The sequence below is a fragment of the Podarcis liolepis genome, assembly GCF_965112155.1.
Source record: "Podarcis liolepis genome assembly, chromosome: 14".
NCBI lineage: Eukaryota > Metazoa > Chordata > Lepidosauria > Squamata > Lacertidae > Podarcis > Podarcis liolepis.
The window spans coordinates 12,180,270-12,201,592 of record NC_139569.1 but is presented as its reverse complement, the minus strand read 5'-3'; the positions used below and the strand labels follow the sequence as shown (position 1 = coordinate 12,201,592).

General features: G+C 47.3%; 1 protein-coding gene across 2 annotated transcripts; it reads left to right on the top strand.

Moving 5' to 3' along the window:
* Positions 1 to 1,071: 1,071 nt before the first annotated feature.
* Positions 1,072 to 19,176, top strand: TMEM130 (transmembrane protein 130). Of its 2 annotated transcripts, XR_014518919.1 has the most exons (9): positions 1,072 to 1,359; positions 5,316 to 5,615; positions 6,563 to 6,734; positions 7,745 to 7,917; positions 9,347 to 9,431; positions 12,083 to 12,285; positions 15,170 to 15,282; positions 16,616 to 16,894; positions 19,000 to 19,176. XR_014518919.1 is itself a non-coding variant. In XM_083474447.1 (8 exons), the coding sequence occupies exons 1-8, from the start codon at positions 1,278 to 1,280 to the stop codon at positions 16,796 to 16,798; spliced, it is 1,311 nt and encodes a 436-aa protein (XP_083330573.1). In that variant the 5' UTR covers positions 1,072 to 1,277; the 3' UTR covers positions 16,799 to 18,573. The 2 variants fall into 2 exon arrangements, 1 of the variants encoding a protein (XP_083330573.1); XM_083474447.1 differs by lacking the exon at positions 19,000 to 19,176 and having other exon boundaries at positions 16,616 to 18,573.
* The last annotated feature ends 2,147 nt before the right edge of the window (positions 19,177 to 21,323 follow it).

Below are 21,323 nucleotides of genomic sequence, written 5' to 3'. Positions count from 1 at the left end.
TACTGTATGTGATACTTTCAGCAACCCAGAGCAGGACTGCAAATCTGACTGGCTGGGGCTGATGGGTAGTCCAAAACATCTGTCCTAAAGTATTAGAATATTATTTAACTTTCATATTTAGTCATAATTGTATCAAATAAGGTCCTTGTGTGGCAGAATAAATGGGGGGGACGGGACAGAAGGATGCTACAACTTAAAAACCAAAATCAATTAGAAAAGGAATGTGCATAATTCAAAATATGAATTTTTTATTTTTGAATGTTTGGTATTGAGATCTTTTCCTAAGGATGCAGTGCTAGCAACCTGCATTCTGCATCATACTGGAAATAAAGATGTGAGCTGCAACAAAATGTTGCAGTGTAGCGGAGCAGTTCAATGTTCCACTCAGTCAGCCCTGCCCTCTTCCATTCCATCGCCTTTGCCATCCAGTTTTTCTTTTTCTTTTTTTCAAAAATTTTTATTCGTTTTCACAGTATTATAAACAAACAAACACACAAGACAAACATAAATCATAGCCTTATTGAAAATTACACTTATTAACTTTGTTAAGTGACTTCCTCGCTTCCCCTTGGTTGAATTTCATTGCATGTCCTTTTAACAGTTTTCCAAATCCCAATTCTTATGAAATTTAACTTAAACATTAACATCCTTAAATCTTCACCTTATGGAATTAAACATATTAATTCATCACCTAACATAAATAAATTCCTAAGCCAATTAAGTATCTGCAAGCTGTTTTCAGTTAATTTAACTTAACAAATTTAACTAGATAATCATTAAATTTAATCCACTCTTCCTGATACTTGCCATCCAGTTTTTCATTCCTCCTCCTTCCTACCCCTAATTTTAGGGACAGGTGAATCTGTTGATTTCAGATTTTGCCTATATTCTGTGCTTCCTGTATGTTCTCTAAAACTCAGTAAACATAATTTATTTAAAAGAAAGAAAGAAAGAACAGCAGCTTTCCCCAGCCACAATATTCTGGGGGTTGTCGTTTCTGTATAATATATTTGTTTTGCTTTTAATCTAAAACAAAAACAAACAAATCAAGGAATAACATTTCTGCAGGGATGGGATGCGACCCGCATCTTCAGCGCAGGAACAATGTGTAAGGTGCAGTACAACCAGCTTGCCCTTAGGGGGCAGCACTTGCCATTGATACTTGGCCGTCTCCTCCTTAAGGCAAGCTAGCACAATTGAAGATGAAGCCTGATTGCCGGAGCTAAGCAATTGCGGGAGCCAGGCTGATGACATTTCCTTTGGAAGCTGTTTTCTAAATGGCCCAGACACTTGCCTCTCTGAGCCTCTCCAAGGTAGTTTGCAGTGTGCTGCTCCTTTGCCATGTCAGATCAGCATCAGGTAAGACTGGTCAGCTCTCTATGTCTAAGGGAAGCAATGGGATTTGTAAACCCTGAGATGCAAACATGCACCGGAGATTTTATTCTGGCAGCATCCCAGCACAAGAGCATGGCTATAAATATCAAGGTGTGTAGGCTGGCATTCAAGGGGCTGCATTTAAATCTAGGGTTCCACACTGCACCGTTCATTTCAATTATATTACAGACCTCTAGAAGAAGGGCAGGTAAGAATTGCCTTACATCTCAGAGTCCGGTGGGGTTAAAAGATAATAAATGGCATCCGAGTTGGTGGACAGTGACTGTCTGGAGGAAGAGATGGCTTTTCGCAGCTCTGAAGTTGATGGCTCTGTGTTCTGCTTCTGTGCAAGATGGAAGAAGGCGTGGCAGGAGCTTTTCTCACCCAGGACATTTCCCCATTGGAGGGAAAAGAGCGAAAAACAGCAGTTCTACATCAGAAACTTTAATCCTAGGGACAGGGCCTCTGAGAGGAATTTTGAACGTTTGATTTGAACACCTTTGTTTACGCTGCAATACAGATGAGGAGAAAGAATTCACATTGAAACATTATTTTATATTGCAATGCAGATCAGGCCATCAGAATACATTAGTATTAGTTTTAGAAAGGTATATAAACTTACTATTCACTTTTTTAAAAATGCTTTTCTGGCCTTTTTGTGGAAAAATTTTCCAGTCAGTCACCACGTGAAAATTGATTGTCCTGGCAATGTTTGTTTGGTTCAGTAGCCCGGCCAAATCCACAAGATGTTCCTGATTGTAACTCTTTATTAGCTTGCTTTTTGTTAAATGACCTCTTTCCAGAAGCTACTGCTGCTGCTGGAATTGTTAATAGTATTCTTAAGCTAAGGCAAACATTTGGAAACAGCCCGGTCACTGAGTCCGTACTCTGTTAACATGCTGAACAGATCTAATGGCTTTAACTCTACAGTTACAAAATTTGCTTTACGTACAGAGGGCAGATGTCGCGTTTCTTTTCCAAAGTCATCACTATTAAGGTCAGCAGGATATTGCTCTGATAAAGCTCTGGGGTCAAATACGGCCCTTGAAGCCTCTCTCTGTGGCCCTTGGAATTCTTCATGGGCTACACCCACTCCGACAGGCCCCACACCCCTTGAATGTTTTCACCTGGCTTGAATATGTCTGTGAACTGTGGTGGCTCTCACTTGCCTGGAAGGAAGCCAAAGAGAGGCACTGTGTGTGTGTGTGTGTGTGTGTGTGTGTGAGAGAGAGAGAGAGAGAGAGAGAGAGAGAGAGAGAGAGAACACCTCTGGATTTTGCATGGCTGGTATGTAATCTATTGTACAAAGGTGACTATCACATCAATTTGCTCTGCCCATGTTGGCATGTGGCCCCGTCCACCATTGACGTGTGGCCCCCACATGGTTATGTATGGGGGAATGTGGCCCTAAGGCTAAAAAATGTGTGCCCCGCTCCCGATGCACAGAGGACAGGAGAAATAGTGGTCCAATATTCATTTTATTTATTCATGTGTTTATTGAAATTTGAAATACTTTATTGTCACTTGTACAACTTGTATACAGTGAGATTACACAAGCATCCCCCACTCAGCTCTCTTAGTCTTAATTCCCCGCATTTACTGACGCACACCCACCAAACCCAAAAGTCAGTTGCCCTGTTGTTATCTTTTCATTCAGCAGCCTAACAGCCCACGGATAGAAGCTGTTCTTTACCCTGTTGGTGCGACTAATCATGCTTCTATATCTTCTGACCGAGGGCAGGAGATCCAGAAAGTGCCGGCCAGGGTGTGAATCATCCCTGAGAATTTCCCTCACGCTCCTGAGGCAACGTTCTTCCGCTATTTCATCCAGCGGATTCACGGGACAGCCCATAATATCTTGTGCTGTATTCACCACCCTCTGTAGGCACTTCCTATCAGATGATGTCAAACCAGCGTACCACACCGTGATGCAGTAGGAAAGGACACTTTCTGTTGTTGACTGGTAGAAGGAGATCATCAAATGTTGATTGACATTGTTCTTCCACAAGACTCTGAGGAGATGGAGTCTCTGTTGGGCTTTCTTAACCACCTGGGTTGTATTTATTTTCCAAGTAAGGTCTTCACTGAGATAAACTCCTAGGAATTTAAAGGAAGAGACTCTCTCCACACAGCCCTCCCCGATGTACAGCGAGGCTAGTTCTCCTCTCTTCCTCCAAAAGTCCAACACCATCTCCTTTGTCTTGCTGATATTAAGGTGCAAGTTGTTCCCTAAGCACCATGTAGATATTATAATTCCCATCTTCAAACTATGTCAAGGCCGTATAAATAATATACCGTACTTTTCCGTGTATAAGACTAGGATTTTTTTTTAAAGTTATGTTAAAAATTGGGGGCGTCTTATACATGGATAGTGTATCCCCCCATTTTCTTAATTTGGAGTGTGTGTCCCCCCAAAAAAGTGGGTGTCTTATATACAGGGGCGTGTTATACACGGAAAAATACGGTAATAATAACATCAACAAAAAGCATCCATATACCAGATACCAATATGTTACGTTCCCTGCTCATTTTTCACCCTCCAAAGTTTGGAACCAAGTGGCAGGAGAAAGTACAATTTCTCGAAGAGCTGGCTTTAAATAGCTTGCGATTTATCACACTCCTGGATTTGTTCATCGCACTGGTGTGTTAACATTTGTCATCAGTTATGGCTGGGTAAAGGAACATTAGGAATCCAGGCAATGCAGTACAGTGTATTTATCCTTAGGTGAGAGAGAAAACTCTGCTGAGTCAAAGAACTAGCCTGCTGGTCTCCAGAAGAACATTTTGCGGAAGGTCTTAGAAGCTCAAAGATCCAATTTATCATGTTTTATTATTAACGTTTAACAAAGAAAAGGAAGGCGGGGGTGTGTGTGAAAGAATTAAAGGCAATAAAAAACAAAAATAATATATAAATAATACCAATAGTAACAAAAAAAAATCCCCACCATTCGTTCACATTACAGATACAATAGTTATCAGCACATATGTCTTAAGGTTAACATCTAAGCTAATAAAAGCCCCCCAGATGTCCAGGTCAGTATCAACACAAAATTAACACCAGGCTCGAAGTCGCATTTATCATTTGCAGTTTTAAAGCAAGATGAATCCATCCAACTAATATCTAACCAGTGTTGCTCATTCTCAAGTTGTCGCCTGCCCAGAAAATATTTTGGGTTCAGAAGAAAAATCTACCATTCATTTATTTAAATACAGTGGAACCTTGGTTCTCAAACTTAACCCATTCCTGGAGTCCGTTGGACTCCCGAAACCATTCGAAAACCAAGGCACAGCTTCTGATTGGCTGTGGGAGCTTCCTGCACTCGAGCAGAAGCCATGTCGGACGTTCAACTTCCGAAAAACGTTTGAAAACCGGAACGCTTACTTCCTGGTTTTTGGCGTTTGGGAGCCAAAACGTCCAAGTACCAAGGCATTTGAGAACCAAGGTACGACTGTAGTATATGCACAGCTTAATGTCATATTGCATAAGCAGCATTCAGTAGGGATAGAGCATGCATCATAAAAGTCACTTAAAAGTAAGAGCAAAACTAGGAGAAAGAAAAACTTGAAATGCCTGCTGAAATAATAATAATCATGAAGTCTTCCCCAAGCCCTGGGAGTTCAACAGGGAGGGGTCCTATATGTTCGCTGCAGGGCGGAAGTTTTGCAAAACTGAGCCCACAATGCTGAGTACACAGCTCCTAGTAGATATGAGCTGCGCATCTGAGCCACAGGGGACCACAAACAGCAACTATGAGCTCCTCTATGGTGTGCCTAGGAAATGAAAACATAGTGGTCCTCGCTTTGTAATTGTCACAGCTGAGGCTGCAGTCTTACCTGGGATCCCACTGAATTCAACAGGGCTTCAATTTACTTCTAAGTCAGTATGGTTAGGATTGCACTGTGAATTTCTGAAATCGTATGCATTGATTTTATTTCTTCAGTCCTGTATGACTTGGACATTACCAATGACGGCCCCATCACGACAGAAGCACAGGCTACGATTCATTCCACGTTGCGTGTGAAGGATGGAGGCAACTCACCCGCTAGTGACCGGAAGTACCATTTCAACTGGGTTTATGCCCCTTTGACTTTGGTAGAGAGCTCCGAGCATGGCGCGGACTCCACAATTATAGTGACCAGCCCATTTCCAGGAGTCTTTCCTGTTTCCGTTCAGGTGATGCACACAGACTGCTGGCTCTGTCAGACCATTGCAAGAAACCTAACGGTGCTAGAGGTGTCAGGTAAAATGTGCATATTTTATTATGTTTTCCTGTAAGAGAAGGGGGTCTCGTACAGTGCTTCTGAAGATGTCCTACAGGGCCAGCTCTAGGTTGAAGGGAGGCAATATCTGTGGTGGACTCTCCACCCTTGCCTGTGACCTTGTCTGCCTGTCCATGACTCACCTGACTAGGGTTTTCTTGATAGCAGTGGCTGGATCTGGGAAGCCACTAGCCATGTTGAACTCCCACTACGTCCAAGAACTTTACAATGCTGGTTTTCCTAGGCTCATCACTTCTCAGACGCCTCCCAACTCTTCCTGGCTCTGGGACAGCCTTCCCCTGTGACTATTGCATTTTCAAAAAAAATACTTTCTCAATACAACTCCAAAGCTCATCTCTGTTGCTCACCCACATAATTGATGAGAGCCCTCTGCCATTGCCAGGCCTTGGCTGTCCTCTGGGGTGAGCCAGGGATCATGGGACCAACCAGTGGTAAGGACCACACAAGAACCACAGGGTAAACAAAGAAGCAGCAAGCTATAAGTCAGGACTAAAGTACTGTATAGCGAAGTTTGGGAGACACAGCCGAGCTAAGGATGACGGTGTTGCATAAGCAACGCTCAGCTGGAACAGGAAGTCCTCTTATATTCCTTCCTCTCTAAGAGGAAGGGTGGACAGAGAGATAGAACTGGTCTGTGTAGCTACTTATTGCGGTTGGCTTCCATTCTTCCCATTTTTTAGTCTCAGCCAATACTCAGAATTTTTTTTCTCCTTTCAAATGTACTTCCCCCTGATGAGCAAAGTTTTAGTTGATACCATGTACCAATTAAACTTGATCAAAGCTGGGGAAATCCCGGTATTTGCCTATCCTCAAATAGAATAAACGAGAGATTTTCTCATTAGATGGGAAGGTCTTTGAGAGAGCTTCAGATGACTAAATATATTCTTTGTATTTTTCCCCCCGACAGAGTTTATAGTAGGGAATCTGTCCATTACCCAAACAGAGGACCATGAGGTATTTGACAAACTTGACACCCGATCTCCAACAGACGCCCTGACCCGGGTATCATTCTTACTTCATGACCCAAGTAATTATTTCAAGTCAGCTTCATTCACTTACAAATGGGATTTTGGAGATGGGTATGTCCCTACTTTTTCTTTCCCTCCCTTTTATTTATACAGATTTTAGCAGAGACCATTATTTATATGCCTGTACTAATATATCCTTACCAACAGACCCCACCACCCCCACAAACATCATTTCTCACCAGGTGGACCTCTGAGATCACACTGAATGATAACCACACATAGAGCGCATTGCAGTTACTGAGAATTGAGGTTACCAGGCATGAATCACTGTGACTAGACTACCCCTAGCCAAGAACAGTCGTAACTGATATCTGGTTTTCAACATTGCAATATATCACCAGCTAAACATTATGTTATACTGATATATCACAATATCTGAAATAAGAATATATGAAGAGGCTATGAAGAGGCTTTGGCTGGCTTCACGGTTTTTCCTGTATCGTGATTTTTGCATAGCGCACACATACATCATGATACGCAATATATTGCCAGCTCAAAAATTATGAAACCAATAGCACAGTATGGACTTCAAAACAGTTTTGGATGATATATTGATATATCTCCCAGTCCTAGCCCTAGATCTTCATTTCAGAGGGATTGGAACATGTCTAGAATAGACGGCTGGCCAATTTCTTTGACATAAGAACCACTCAACCACAGTGCCTCTGACCACTAGCCATGCTGGCTATGCTCAGGCTCCACAGCTAGAGACCCTAATGCTTCTGAATACCAGCTGCTGGAGGCCAGAGGATGGGAGGGTCCTTGTATGCTCAGATCTTGCTTTGAGGGTTTCTCACAGGTTGGCCGCTGGGAGAAGAGGATGCTGGACTAGATAAGTCATTAGCCTGATCCAGGAGGCTCATCTCGTATCCTTAGGGTTCAAACACAGTTTATTGGCCCTGATCCAGTCCACCACTGAATCCAGGCCACAGTCCAGATGGCGCATAGTCTCTTCTTACTCAGATGTTAAAGATGCATAGGAAGCAATTCATGAATGAAACCATCAAATAATATGCCTACACAAACACAATTGATTTCCACTGTTTCCCCATCACCTGCAGAACCGAGATGACAACAGAATACCCCACCGTCTACCACAATTACCCTACTGTTGGGGTTTGCACCGTGAACCTGGAGGTGGCAGCAGAATGGAGACAAGATGGGAGCAGGATGGAGCAACGAAGAAAGATGGTCCAGAAAACAGGGCATTTTTCTGCTGCATTGGAATTGATGGGTAATGGCAGGGAAAAGCTAGGCACGGTCTAGTGCTATGCTCAGCATCCCTTTTGGTCTGTGAGGAACACAAGTTCAGGAGATCTGATCCGCACACAAACACCACCCGAGTCAGCTTGGTCTCCTTTCCTACAGATCACTGATCACTGACTCCTATTGGGACTGGCAGCACAAAAGGCAGGGAAATCAGCAGTGAGCAGAGCCAGAGCCAACAAATTTTATTTTTGTCCCCATCCCCCTCCTCCCTGCGGAGTTCTACAAGGGCGACACTGAGGCAGAGGAGGAAGGTGGCAGGTAGGACGACTGTTGTAAGAGGTCAGACAAGAGGAGCTGGCCGAGGGCAGCTACAGACTCTTGAGTAGGCTATGGAACAGGAACAGTCTGCAGCATTCAGTGTAATGCCGGATTGGTTCAGAAATCATCATCATCATATTTTTTTATTTATACCCCGCCCATCTGGCTGGGTTTCGCCAGCCACTCTGGGCAGCTCCCAACAGAACAATAAAAACACAATAGAAGATCAAACATTAAAAACTTTCCTAAACAGGGCTGCCTTCAGATGTCTTCTAAAAGTCAGATTGTTTATTTCCTTGACATCTGGTGGGAGGCCGTTCCACAGGGCAGGCACCACTACCGAGAAGGCCCTCTGCCTGGTTCCCTGGAACCTCACTTCTCACAAGGAGGGAACTGCAAGAAGGCCCTCGGAGCTGGACCTCAGTGTCCAGGCTGAACAATGTGGGTGGAGATGCTCCTTCAGGTATACTGGGCCAAGGCCGTTTAGGGCTTTAAAGGTCAGCACCAACACTTTGAATTGTGCTCAGAAATGTACTGGGAGCCAATGTAGGCCTTTCAGGACCAGTGTTATATGGTCTCGGCAGCTGCTCCCAGTCACCAGTCTAGCTTGGCAGAGATTGAAAGACACAATGTTTGTGTGTGTCCTTCCCAAACTGGCCTCAGATGTTCTCACTTGCTGGATTCCAGTTATCTCTGCCCATCGCTAAAATAAAGCGTGTCTAAGCTCAGGCCCACCGGGAAGGAAAAAAACATTCTTTAGCCTGGGCATTCTTCCCCTCATCTCAGCTGTGAGGACCTGGTTGAGATGTGAGAAAAGCACTTTGCACATGCTTAACTGTGCTCACTTTGCTGAGCGGGGAGGTTGGGTTCCCTTTATAAGGAGGTCTGTGGCACATTTTGGAGTATTTGCATTTATTTGCAGATACACGGGTTGTGCATAGGTGGTTGTGCACAGCTTGAACCAAATTCTGTTGGCAACAGAATTAACCCTTAAGTTGCCAGCCGAATGATCCCCGCTGTTGTGCTTCCAATGTTATCCCTCTCAGATTTGCCCAAAATACTAATTACATTAAGACCAGCAACGAATGCTCTTCCTTCAAAGCACAAACTTACAGTTCTTAACCTCTCTACCTCAGATGCCGTCAGAGGTATTAACATTGTTGGATCCACAGAGGCTCATGTGATGGAAAACTTAAATCTATCGCTGCATATCCAAGGCAGGTAAGCATATCAATCATTCTACTTTCCCTTCTGATCTGCTATTTGCATTCTCCTCTGGGGTTTCCTAGGACAACAGGCACCTCCTGAAGGCATAGGAAACAGGAACTGAAATGTGTATCAGTTGTCTCTTAAGGAATTCTCTGGCGAGTGTGTGGTTTGAGGAGCATCCCAAGCGCCAGATAGAAAGTCTTGGGAGGCTGGATTTGGTGCCTGGACCCGAGGATTCAATAATAATAATTGATTATTTATACCCCGCCCATCTGGCTGGGCTTCCCCAGCAACACTGGGCAGCTTCCAACAAAATATTAAAATACAGTAATGCATCAAACATTAAAAGCTTCCCTAAACAGGGCTGCCTTCAGATGTCTTCTAAAAGCCTGGTAGTTGTTGTTCTCTTTGACATCTGTTGGGAGGGTGTTCCACAGGGCAGGCGCCACCACCGAGAAGGCGCTCTGCCTGGTTCCCTGTAACTTGGCTTCTCGCAGTGAGGGAACTGCCAGAAGGCCCTCAGCGCTGGACCTCAGTGTCCGGGTAGAACAATGAGTGTTCTGACTAAACGCCAGGAGGAACTTTCTGAGAGTTAGAGCTGTCCAACAGTGGAACAGTCTTCCTCGAGAGGTGGTGGACTCTCCTTCCTTGGAGGTTATTAAGCAGAGGTTGCATGGACATCTGTCATGGATGATTTAGCTAAGATTCTTGCATTGCAAGGGGGTTGGACTGGATGGCCCTCAGAGGTCCCTTTCATCTCTATGAAATCAAGGGATTATTAGATCAGAAGTAAACACGGCCAAGTGCATTGCTTTCACTGGGTAGACTACGCCCCGGGAAGCAAGCAGCTAACCTCTGAAGGACGAGATAGCTGGTGTTTGCTGTCTGTACGGAGGTCCAAAGAGCAGGAATCTGTCCCGAAACGCAGCAGGACAAAGGTCTGTTGTTGACTCTTCTTCAAGACACAACAGTCACATTGCCGGCCAAAATCTGCCACATCATCTCTAAAAACAGTCGCTGAGCTAATGAATCTGGAGCGGCGGCTGTTTTTGGCTCTCTTATCCATTTGCACTGCCAGCCGGGTTGTTACACTTCTGCTTTGGCAGAGGCAAGAAAATACGTAGTAGAATGTGTGCGTAGGGGAACATAACAAGAACTCTGCTGGATCAAGCCAATGGCCCATCTAAGGCCAGGATCCTGTTCTCACAGTGGCCAACCAGGTGAGATCATCTTCTGACTCCCTCCTTCGTGTGCCCCCTCCGTGAGAGGTCCGGAGGGTGGCAACGCGAGAACGGGGCCTTCTCTGCAGTGGCTCCCCATCTGTGGAATGCTCTCCTCAGGGAAGTTCACCTGGCGTCTTCATTGTACACCTTTAGGTGCCAGGCAAAAATGTTCCTTTTTAACCAGGCCTTTGGTTGACCTGATTGACATCCTATACCCTTTTACCCACGCAGGTGGTGCTGTGGGTAAAACCTCAGTGCCTAGGACTTGCCGATCGTATGGTCGGCGGTTCGAATCCCCGCGGCGGGGTGAGCGCCCGTCGTTTGGTCCCAGCTCCTGCCCACCTAGCAGTTTGAAAGCACCCCTAAGTCCAAGTAGATACTGTATTTTTCGCTCTATAGGACGCATTTTTTCCCCTTCAAAAATGAAGGGGAAATGTGTGTGCATCCTATGGAGCGAAGACGCCATAGCCCCGCGACCCTCTCCCGGCTGGAGAGGTGACGCGCGGCTATGGCAGGAGCCTCTCCGCTGCGCCTTTCCACTGCTCCCTGACCTGCTCTTTGGGGCTGGTGGTGGGCTTCCCCCCGCCAGCCCCAAATAGCAGGTCGAAAGGAACCTGAAGCCTGGAGAGCGAGAGGGGTCAGTGCCACCGACCCCTCTCGCTCTCCAGGCTTCCAAGGTAGCCGCCTGAACGCACCTTAAACGGCACCTTGTTTTAGAGTGGGAAAACAAGAGGGGGAAAGTTCTCCCCCTCTCTGTGCAGCGCCTCCTGCCGCTTCACTGAAGGGGCGCTGGGCAGAGAGGGGGAGAATTTTTTTTTCTTGTTCTCCCCCCTCTAAAACAAAGTGCGTCCTATTGTCCTATGGTGCGAAAAATACGGTAAATAGGTACCGCTTTATAGCGGGAAGGTAAACGGCGTTTCCGTGTGCTGCGCTGGTGCTGGCTCACCAGCTGCAGCTTCGTCACGCTGGCCACGTGACCCGGAAGGGTCTTCGGACGGTGCTGGCTCCCGGCCTCTTGAGCGAGATGAGCGCACAACCCTAGAGTCGGACACGACTGGCCCGTACGGGCAGGGGTACCTTTACCTTTACCTTTTACCCTTTTAAAATGTGGCTCTTTTTGGGGTGGGTGTTATTTAGGTTATTGTTTTGATTTTGATTTTATATATTGTGATCTTTTCTGTACACATTTTACTTGGCTGGAGAGCTGCATTGGAAAATTGAGTCAGCACATGTCAAAAGATCCCAGTGTTTCGGTTCATGCATTGTTTTGGAAACTCCCCGTTTGGTAGCCTTGTCTTGAAATGGGAGAGGAATCAAATTTATCCTTTATCCCTCCCTGGGAGTAAGTCCCATTTCAGCTTGATTCTGAGTTGGCACACAGAAAATTGCAGCGCCAGCCACCTAAAGCAGAATAGAGCTTTTGTCCTTCTTTCTTCCCAGCCTGCCTCTCCACTTGTGCTGGCTAATCAAGACCGAATGCGTTCCGCTCGACAGGGACCACTGCCACCTGGTGGCGATGAATGCTACACACTACAATCTGAGCCACGTCTTCAGGGACGCTGGGCAGTACTGCCTTAGCGTGCGAGTGGAGAATGGGGTCAACATGTTGCAGTCGTACCAGGAGATTCAAGTGAGGCCGTCAGGTGAGAGTTAGGAGAAAAGCTACTCCACAGTTGGAAAGCAGGTGTTATATATATATATATATACAGTGGTGCCTCGCAAGACGAAATTAATTCGTTCCGCAAGTCTCTTCGTCTTGCGGTTTTTTCGTCTTGCGATGCACGGTTTCCCATAGGAATGCATTGAAAATCAATTAATGCGTTCCTAGGGAAACCGCCTTCAGACCAGGTCCGGGGACAGTATGTCCCCGGACCTCTTCTGAAGGCTGGGAGGGGGGACCAAGGGCTTTTCTTCCCACCCCCAGCATTTTAAAAACCCCTGGGACAGCGGAGGACTTCTCCGCTGTCCGGGGCGATCTTAAAATGCTGGCGGGTGGCATTTTAAAATCGCCCCGGACAGCGGAGGACTTCTCCGCTGTCCGGGGCGATTTAAAAGCCCCTGGGAAGGCAGGCAGGGGGGACAAAGACTTTCGCCCCCTGCCCGCCTTCAGCAGGTGTCCCCGCCCCCCCGCCCCACTTCGGAACAGCTTTCCGAAGTGGGGCGGCTGGGGCAGGTGTCCCCGCCCCCCCTCCCCACTTCGGAACAGCTTTCCGAAGTGGGGCGGCTGGGGCAGGTGTCCCCGCCCCCCCGCCCCACTTCGGAACAGCTTTCCGAAGTGGGGCGGCTGGGGCAGGTGTCCCCGCCCCCCCTCCCCACTTCGGAACAGCTTTCCGAAGTGGGGCGGCTGGGGCAGGTGTCCCCGCCCCCCCTCCCCACTTCGGAACAGCTTTCCGAAGTGGGGCGGCTGGGGCAGGTGTCCCCGCCCCCCCTCCCCACTTCGGAACAGCTTTCCGAAGTGGGGCGGCTGGGGCAGGTGTCCCCGCCCCCCCTCCCCACTTCGGAACAGCTTTCCGAAGTGGGGCGGCTGGGGCAGGTGTCCCCGCCCCCCCTCCCCACTTCGGAACAGCTTTCCGAAGTGGGGCGGCTGGGGCAGGTGTCCCCGCCCCCCGCCCCACTTCAGAACAGCTTTCCGAAGTGGGGCGGCTGGGGCAGGTGTCCCCGCCCCCCCTTCGGAACAGCGTTTTAAAATGCTGGGGGTCGGGAGCGAAGCGCTGCCGACCCCCAGCATTTTAAAACCTTCCCGGGACAGGGGGAGATTTTAAAATGCTGGGGGTCGGCAGCTAACGCTTCGCTCCCGACCCCCAGCATTTTAAAATCTCCCCGGGACAGAGACTTCTCTGCTGTCCCTTGGAGATTTTAAAATGCTGGGGGTCGGCAGCGAACGCTTCGCTCCCGCCCGCCAGCATTTTAAGATCGCCCGGGGCAGGCGGGGGGGAAGGCAGGCGGGGGGAGCAAAGACTTTTGCCCCCCGCCGGCCTTCAGAAGAGGTCCTCTTCTGAAGGCCGGCTGTGGGCGAAAGCCTTTGCTCCCGACCGCCAGCATTTCCCTATGGGCTTTCGTCTTGCGATGCAAGCCCATAGGGAAATTCGTCTTGTGAAGCGCCTCCAAAACAGAAAACCCTTTCGTCTTGCGGGTTTTCCGTCTTGCGAGGCATTCGTCTTGCGGGGTACCACTGTATATATATATATATATATGGAGAATGTCATTTATAAAAAGTCTCTTGGACACCATTAGGGTGGCTAGAATCCATTTTCGCTGTCAATTGTTGTCAATTTCCATACAATCGGTATATAGTTCAAGAGCCTATTCACTTCTGAAAATCTTAATTTTTCCTGTAGTGTCTTGTTTTTGTTGACCAGCACTTTCTCCCCAAACTTAGTGTGGGACACACTAAAAGCATGTGTTTCAAGGGAGCATTGTCCATATTACATCTCCAACAAAGAGCTACATTAGATAAGGAGTCTAATAGATTATAAATAGTATTTTCTGCTGTATAAGTTTTGGTGTGTGCACCAGTCCTCCTTGCTCCATTTCGACTGGGCCCTTTACATTCCTTCACCTTTTCTCCTCCTGCACAGGATTGTTCAGCGTAATTAGGTGACCCCATTGGGTTCAAATATTATGAGAAAAGGGGCTTAGGTTTATCCACTTCTTCCACCCCTTGCGTAATCCTACACACCTCTCTCTCTCCCTCTCTCCCTCCCCCCTCTCTCTCACACACACACTTTCCCCTTTTTTTCTCAAGTGCAAAGCCACTACAGTCAGACCTCATGTTACGGCCGCTTCAGGTTACATGTTTGCGGGTTGCGGACTGCGGGAAACCCGGAAGTACCGGAACAGGCTACTTCCGGGTTTTGCTGCTCGCACATGTGCAGAAGCGCCAAATCACGCCTGCGCAGACACAGCGCTTCAGGATGCGAACGCTGCAGGTTGCGGACGTGCCTCTGTCACGGATTATGTCCACAACCTGAGGTTCTACTGTAATTCCATGAGCTTCCCTAGGGCAGGAGTTGCTCTAACCGCCCAACCATTTTGGTTCCCCTTTCCTACACCTTTCCCAGATCTACAACAGGAGTGCAAGGAACCCTCAGGCCCAGGAGCCAATGTGGCCTCCATGCCTCTCTACCTGAGCCCTCAGAACCTTTCCACAAGCCCTGCTGCATACCCTGAATTCTGATTATGCCTCCTCACCAAATTCTGATTATGCTTCTCTGGACAGCAGCTAGAGAACGGCGTGTGAATATCTGTAGAAACTTGCCCTGCTGTACCAAAGTAAAATGTGCACAGGTTGCTCCACCCACTCTGGCATCTGGCCCCGCCCCCCACCACTGGCATGTGGTCCTCAGAAGGTTCCCAGAAGGCAATGCGACCCTCAAGCTGGAAAAAAATTCACGCTGCTCCTTTTTGAGTTGTGGCAACAGGAGCTGGACATAGAAGTCCAAGTGTGGTCACACACAACGTACAATGGCGTTGAGATGTTTCCTGATAGATTTCCAATCTAAGCACCCTCCTTCTCCTCTTCTCCAGGCATCCACCCAGCTTTCTTAGTGCTGCCTTGCATCACCCTCTTATCAGCCATGCTGGGATTAGCTGCCTACGTGACGTTCCGGAGCAGCGCACAGCAAAAGGATCTTGTGGAGGTACTTCCGTAAAGGCTGCTATGATCACATTGTGGGACGAGGAACCCAAGCCGAATTTAACCTTACTTGCATCACAAGCGGGGCCTGCAACGAAATGTTGCCTCGTGGAGCACAGCTGCCACTCTGTTCCAGTCCTCAAATCATGTTCGGGTCCGAGGCAAGATCCCACAGAGCAGGCAGCCAGGTCACACTCTGTATGACCCCAGGCTAGCTCCAAAGGCTGAGAGGAGACTGAGCATCTGCCCCCTCCCCAGACCACCTCCTCCAGGCTCCACCCTCTTGTGCATGACATTAGAGTCTTAAAGGGCCAACTCTCTGGCCTGAAGGCAGGTCATTCCTCCTCCACTCCATAGCCTTCTATGGCTATGCGCCACCCAACTGGTGATGTGCGCCAGGAGGCATTTGGCTCCTCAAGCTTGGGGGAACACACCCTCGAAGGTCCTGGCTCAGGCATGATAGGTTGCTCTCATGGGCTCCTGTTTATCAGTCCCACACTCAGTGGTCTCTTGGCTATGACTCCATAGCTGGAGACTGCAGCCCCTGACTCTGACCCTTGATCGCTGACCCCATGTTCCTGGATGTCCCCCCTGTTAGGATCATCCTACTCTCTTATAGGACCCTGGCAGAGACACATGCCTGACTGGCATGTTCTCTCCCTCCTGGTCGGTCGTTCGGGAGCTTCAAAAGCTTTCTTCAGCCTGAACATCCCAGCGACCAATGCCAACAGACATCGGCACACTTACGATCCTGCAAAGTATTGGCGTAACAGAACTCAATAGCACAGCATTTTGGCTAATCTACTTTTACTTACATATAATACACTCAGAGCATTCTGACTTAGCTCCTTCCTCTTTCTCATCAGACAACAAAGAGAGAAAGAACAAAGGACAATAGTCCTACATTCCGGAACACAGTAGTACAAAACATCCTGTCTCCGTCACTTCCCACTCTGTGGAATGAAAACATACACCGTCATGTGATAGACAACAATCTCATGACTGCAAACACGGAGCAAGAATCCTAACACCCCCCCCCCCACCAACAGTGAGTCAGGCCAGGCTGAGAGGCAGTGACTAGACCAAGGTCACCAGTGAGCTTCATGGCCGAGTGGGGATTGAACCCTGGTCTCCCAGGTTTCGAATCCAGCCCAATAGCCACCACCCTACATAATTCTTCACAGAATTAGATGCATTACTGAAAACATCTGGCTATTTTCCAAAAATGCAAACTTACAAGTATACTTAAACTTCTCTAAGCCGTTATGGGGAGGGTTGGTTTGTCACCTGAGACATTATTGGAACCAGCTTTTGTCTTCCCCGTTGTCGAAACGCAGGTTGCCGATTTTGACTTCTCCCCAACGTCCGACACCTCACCTTCCGGCTCCAAGTGGAGCTGCCGTCAAATGTGTTGCGAAACCTGCTGCCTCTGGCCATCTCAGGAGTCTTGCGAGACGATCCGAGAGCATCACCGCCTCCTGCGCCCTTTGCGTGAGCCAGTGAAAATGTACACCATGTGAAGAACAGGAGCTTTGTTTGTCATATACTGCTGCTGGCTTGGCCTTCTCCTGTCCGCCTCCTCTTGTCTCCACGCAGGGGTGCTGCATGGGCAATCCGTATCTTTTGCTGGTGCATGAAAAGTTGACATCTGTGCTAGGGCCCTGGGTTGCAGATTATTTCACCAGGTCACTCGAAAAGAGCAGACTTGGATCTGCACTGAGAATGCATTCCTATGCAGCAGGGATGGGGGAGCCTCAGCCCTTTGGGCCAAATGTGGCCCTGCAGGTATCTCCTCTGTCTGGCCCTTGGGACTGCGCCGCACCTTCCTTAAGTGCTTTTGCCTTGCTGGATTTTGCCCTAGAACTTCCACAATGCCTCTTGCTTGGCTAGATGAAGAGATGTGCTTGCGTGTGTGAAGTATGCCTGAAATGTATCCTGTTGCCAGATGGTAAGAGCCATTGTGCTGCTCCACCTCTGGTCATGCCCACTTTTGCCGCTGGCCACAGCTACCCCAGACATGCAGACTCTGGAAGGGCTGTCCGCAAGGGACTGTGTCCCTGCAGCTGAAAAAGGTTCCCCACTGCTAGGGCTGGGCAATATATTGATATACAGTGGTACCTTGGTTCTCAAACTTAATCCGTTCCAGAAGCCCATTCCAAAACCAAAGCATTCCAAAACCCAGACATGGTTTCCCATAGAAAGTAATGCAAAATGGATTAATCTGTTCCAGACTTTTAAAAACAACCCCTAAAACAGAAATGCAACATGAATTTTGCTATCTAACGTATGGTTACCAGATTTTTTTCAATGAATCTTTCTTTCTTTCTTTCTTTCTTTCTTTCTTTCTTTCTTTCTTTCTTTTTAAAGCTGAGTAGCAACAGGGAGTCAGTAGTGGGGATGGTGAGGCAAAAGACCCTGGGCCCAAGCACACATGCATATTGTATAAAGGTGCAAAGCCCTTCTTTCGCACCCTGTGAAACAAAAATGCACAGAGTTTTTTAAAAACTGGGCAACGCCTGCCCGCCCGAGCCTCCCCTGATCTGTCAAAACAAAGGGGGCAGGATATCTGTACTGCCGGTCGCCCCCAGTTCATGCAGTGGCTGGCGGCAGTGAACAGCTCCTGAAGCCAGACAGAGCCAACTGCGCTACCAAGCTGGCTCCAGGCTGCTGAGGCAGCTGCTGCCACATTTCCCAGGGACAGATTTGCAAATCTGGGGACATTCCAGGGACGGAATTTGTTTGGGGACAGATTTGCAAATCTGGGGACTGTCCCCAGGAACCAGGGACGTCTGGTAACCCTAAAATTCTAATGAGCCCATTGATCCATAAAATGAAAGCAATAAACAATGTACTGCAGTCACACAATCAATCAGTAGCTGAACTGGGTTCCACGCTGTCACAAAAACAAAACAAAAAAGAGCTGCAAAAATAAAAACGGAAAAGAAATAGCAAAAACAGGCAGACCTCAGTATAACACTCAAAATGGAAGCATAACACTCAAAACAGTAGTGTGGCACTCAGATTGGAAGTGTAACACTCAAAATGGAGTATGTTCGGCTTCCGAAAGAGGTTCGCAAACCAAAACACTTACTTCCGGGTTTGCAGTGTTTGGGTTCCAAGTTGTTTGAGTACCAAGGCGTTTCAGAACCAAAGTACCACTGTAGTGTCCAAAACCGGTTTCATAACTTTTGGGTTGGCAATCTATCGCAAAACATGATATATGTGTGTGTGTGTGTGTTATGCAAAAATCACAATGTGGGAAAAACGGTGAAGCCAACCAATGCCTCTATGTAGCTCCATCTAGTTCTATTAATTATATTCATAAAAGCCATCTAGCAACTACATTTTCACTGGTAGATCTCACTTTAAAAGAAGGGCACTTCCAGACACTGATAATGGCGCAAAATCAGAAGGCACTTCAGCGAAGAGGTGACTTCTACCACCAGCTCTGCCGGTCTACTGCGCAGGCATATTGGCAGGCGTCCGTATGTACTGCAGCAATCAGAATAGGGATAGGAGGTCCAGAAAGATAGAAAGAAAGAAAGAAAGAAAGAAAGAAAGAAAGAAAGAAAGAAAGAAAGAAAATGGTACCAGAGCCGAGGGGGAAAGCCGCCATCTGGTAACTTACTTCCTTGTAGCAGGAAGCAAGGGCTGTGTTGAGGATGTTATATGGCTGTCAAGCCCGCAAGCTGTTGAAATGTTGTTTATACTTAACATAAAGATGTCACATTTCAAAAGAAGACCTTGAAGTGCATTCTGGGATGTGCATTTCCAGCAAGGAAGGCACCCACCAGAGATTCCCTCTGACGCCCGTCACAAACAAAAACAGAATAGGCTCTGCCACCTCTGTTTTACCACTCACTGCCTCAATAAAGCAAGTTGTGGTTCCCTTAAAAAATTGTGTGCAAGTTACTTTTTGGCAGAAAGAGGTTACCAGAAGGGGGGATACCGCTCTTCACTTCTTGGTTTAGGGCTTGATGTCCTTGAGGTCCACCCCCATGCCTCTGAAGCCTTTGGACCTCCTTCATCATGTGGTAGATGGGGCTGTTACCTTTTCCTCCCTTGAGCTGAAACCATAGAGCCTAAAGAGGAAGTTAGAAGGATGATGTTCTTTCCCACTTCCATTTTGGCTTCTTTGCTTCTTTTCAAAGCCCAGGTCCAGCTTACTGAATCCGACTTGTACCCGGATTCCTTGGATAAGCAAAGTGTGTTTATATGTGTCTTCTTTCTCTCTTTTGGGGTGAGCAGGCTGATTTGGAGAAGTCGGTGAGAAGTGGCGATAATAAGTGGGACTTCCTTCAAAATCCAGATGTGCCCATGGCCTTAAAAGGTTGGGGATTCTGGCTCTGAATGTAGGGTTCGTTTCCCAGACAAGCCCATGCAAACAGGGGAAGAGGGCCATATTTCTGGACAACTATCTAGAGATGGACCATCACTCCATGGTAGACCGTGTGATTTACACTAAATGCAGAAGTACTATGTTTTATCTATCTTGACTCTTCCAGCATTCAGCTTCATTGCATGACCGTGAGCTTGGTTCTCTCTCTGCGCTCAACACTGCATAGGGCAGTTTTCTATTTTAGATCTGTATATATCTCTGCATTTCACAAGGCCTGAGAACCTCATTTTGCTGCCAATTTGATAGGCACTCAACTGCCCTAGTTAGCTATTATATAGAGGGAACGATCTCCTCGAAATCCACCTTACGGACGTCAAAGAAAATGTAAGAGTGTCATTCTGAATGTGGCCCAAGAAGCTATTTCCTGCTCTGACATTAAAAAAAAAACAACCCTCCATGAATTAATCTGTGGATTCATTAATTTGCAGTTGAAGACTCTTGACATTCTACCTTTTGAAAGCAAAGGACAATCTAGCAACAGAGGGGGGGGGGGGCAAGGCAAAGCCAGCAGTGGTTGTGCCCAGAAAAGATAAAGGAGGAAGAAAGTCATTCAGAGAACTGGGTTTTTTTTAACTTTACAGATCAATGACCTGGAAAAAAGGAACATTCACTGCTAAAAAAGAAAGAAAGAAAAGATGAAACTTGCTGATTTGGAACCAAGGGTTGCAGGAGTACAGGCAAGAGAGCAATTCAGTCAAAATAATAAGCACCAAGTATAAAGATAAGTGCTTTATTATGCAACACTCTGAGCAAAGTTATGAGGAAAGGAGTCCTAGGACGGAAGCATATATTCCGAGGACATGGCGTAAAAACAGCAGAGCAGTGCACAATGGTTGTTAAGAAAAATAGCTGAAATACACTGCATCACAATTAGCAGGTATTTACCATTAAGATTAGGGACGCGGGTGGTGCTGTGGTCTAAACCACTGAGCCTAGCACTTGCTGATCAGAAGGTTGGCGGTTCGAATCCCCGCAACAAGGTGAGCTCCCGTTGCTCTGTCCCAGCTCCTGCCAACCTAGCAGTTTGAAAGCATGTCAAAGTGCAAGTAGATAAATAGGTACCACTCCGGCAGAAATGTAAACGGCTTTCCATGCACTGCTCTGGTTTGCCAGAAGCGGCTTAGTCATGCTGGCCACATGACCCGGAAGTTGTCTGTGGACAAACGCCGGCTCCCTTGGCCTATAGAGCAAGATGAGCACGCAACCCCAGAGTCATCCGCGACTGGACCTAACGGTCAGGGGTGCCTTTACCTTTACCATTAAGATTAAATAACTGAGCTGAAATTTTACAAAACTTTGCAGTGAATCCCTTCCAGGGAATATCCCTGCATATTAAAGGGTCAGGAATCTCCCCTGCCCGCAACTTCTTCTAGGATGCTTTCTGAACGCCATTAGGGGCTTGGGCAGTTCAATCCCCTCCACACAGCTCTGGTTTCTTTTTAATCCCCCTCAACATTCTGTAAATCCTGGAAGATCACAGGTCTCTGTAAGTATATGTTTTGAGGATCTCATTTCTCTGTCTCTCTTTCCGTTTACATAGTTGGCTGCATAGCTACAGAGTCCCATGAATGTGTCAGAACCATATTTTAGGGGTTGCCCCATTTGATCTCTAAATTAATTGGCACATTGTGCAACCCGGGTCCACC

Coding starts and splice junctions, on each gene's coding strand:
- TMEM130 (XM_083474447.1), top strand. CDS start 1,278: ATGGCCCAGACACTTGCCTCTCTGAGCCTCTCCAAGGTAGTTTGCAGT. Junction 6,735..7,744: donor AAATGGGATTTTGGAGATGG/GTATGTCCCTAC, acceptor CATCACCTGCAG/AACCGAGATGACAACAGAAT. Junction 12,286..15,169: donor GATTCAAGTGAGGCCGTCAG/GTGAGAGTTAGG, acceptor CCTCTTCTCCAG/GCATCCACCCAGCTTTCTTA.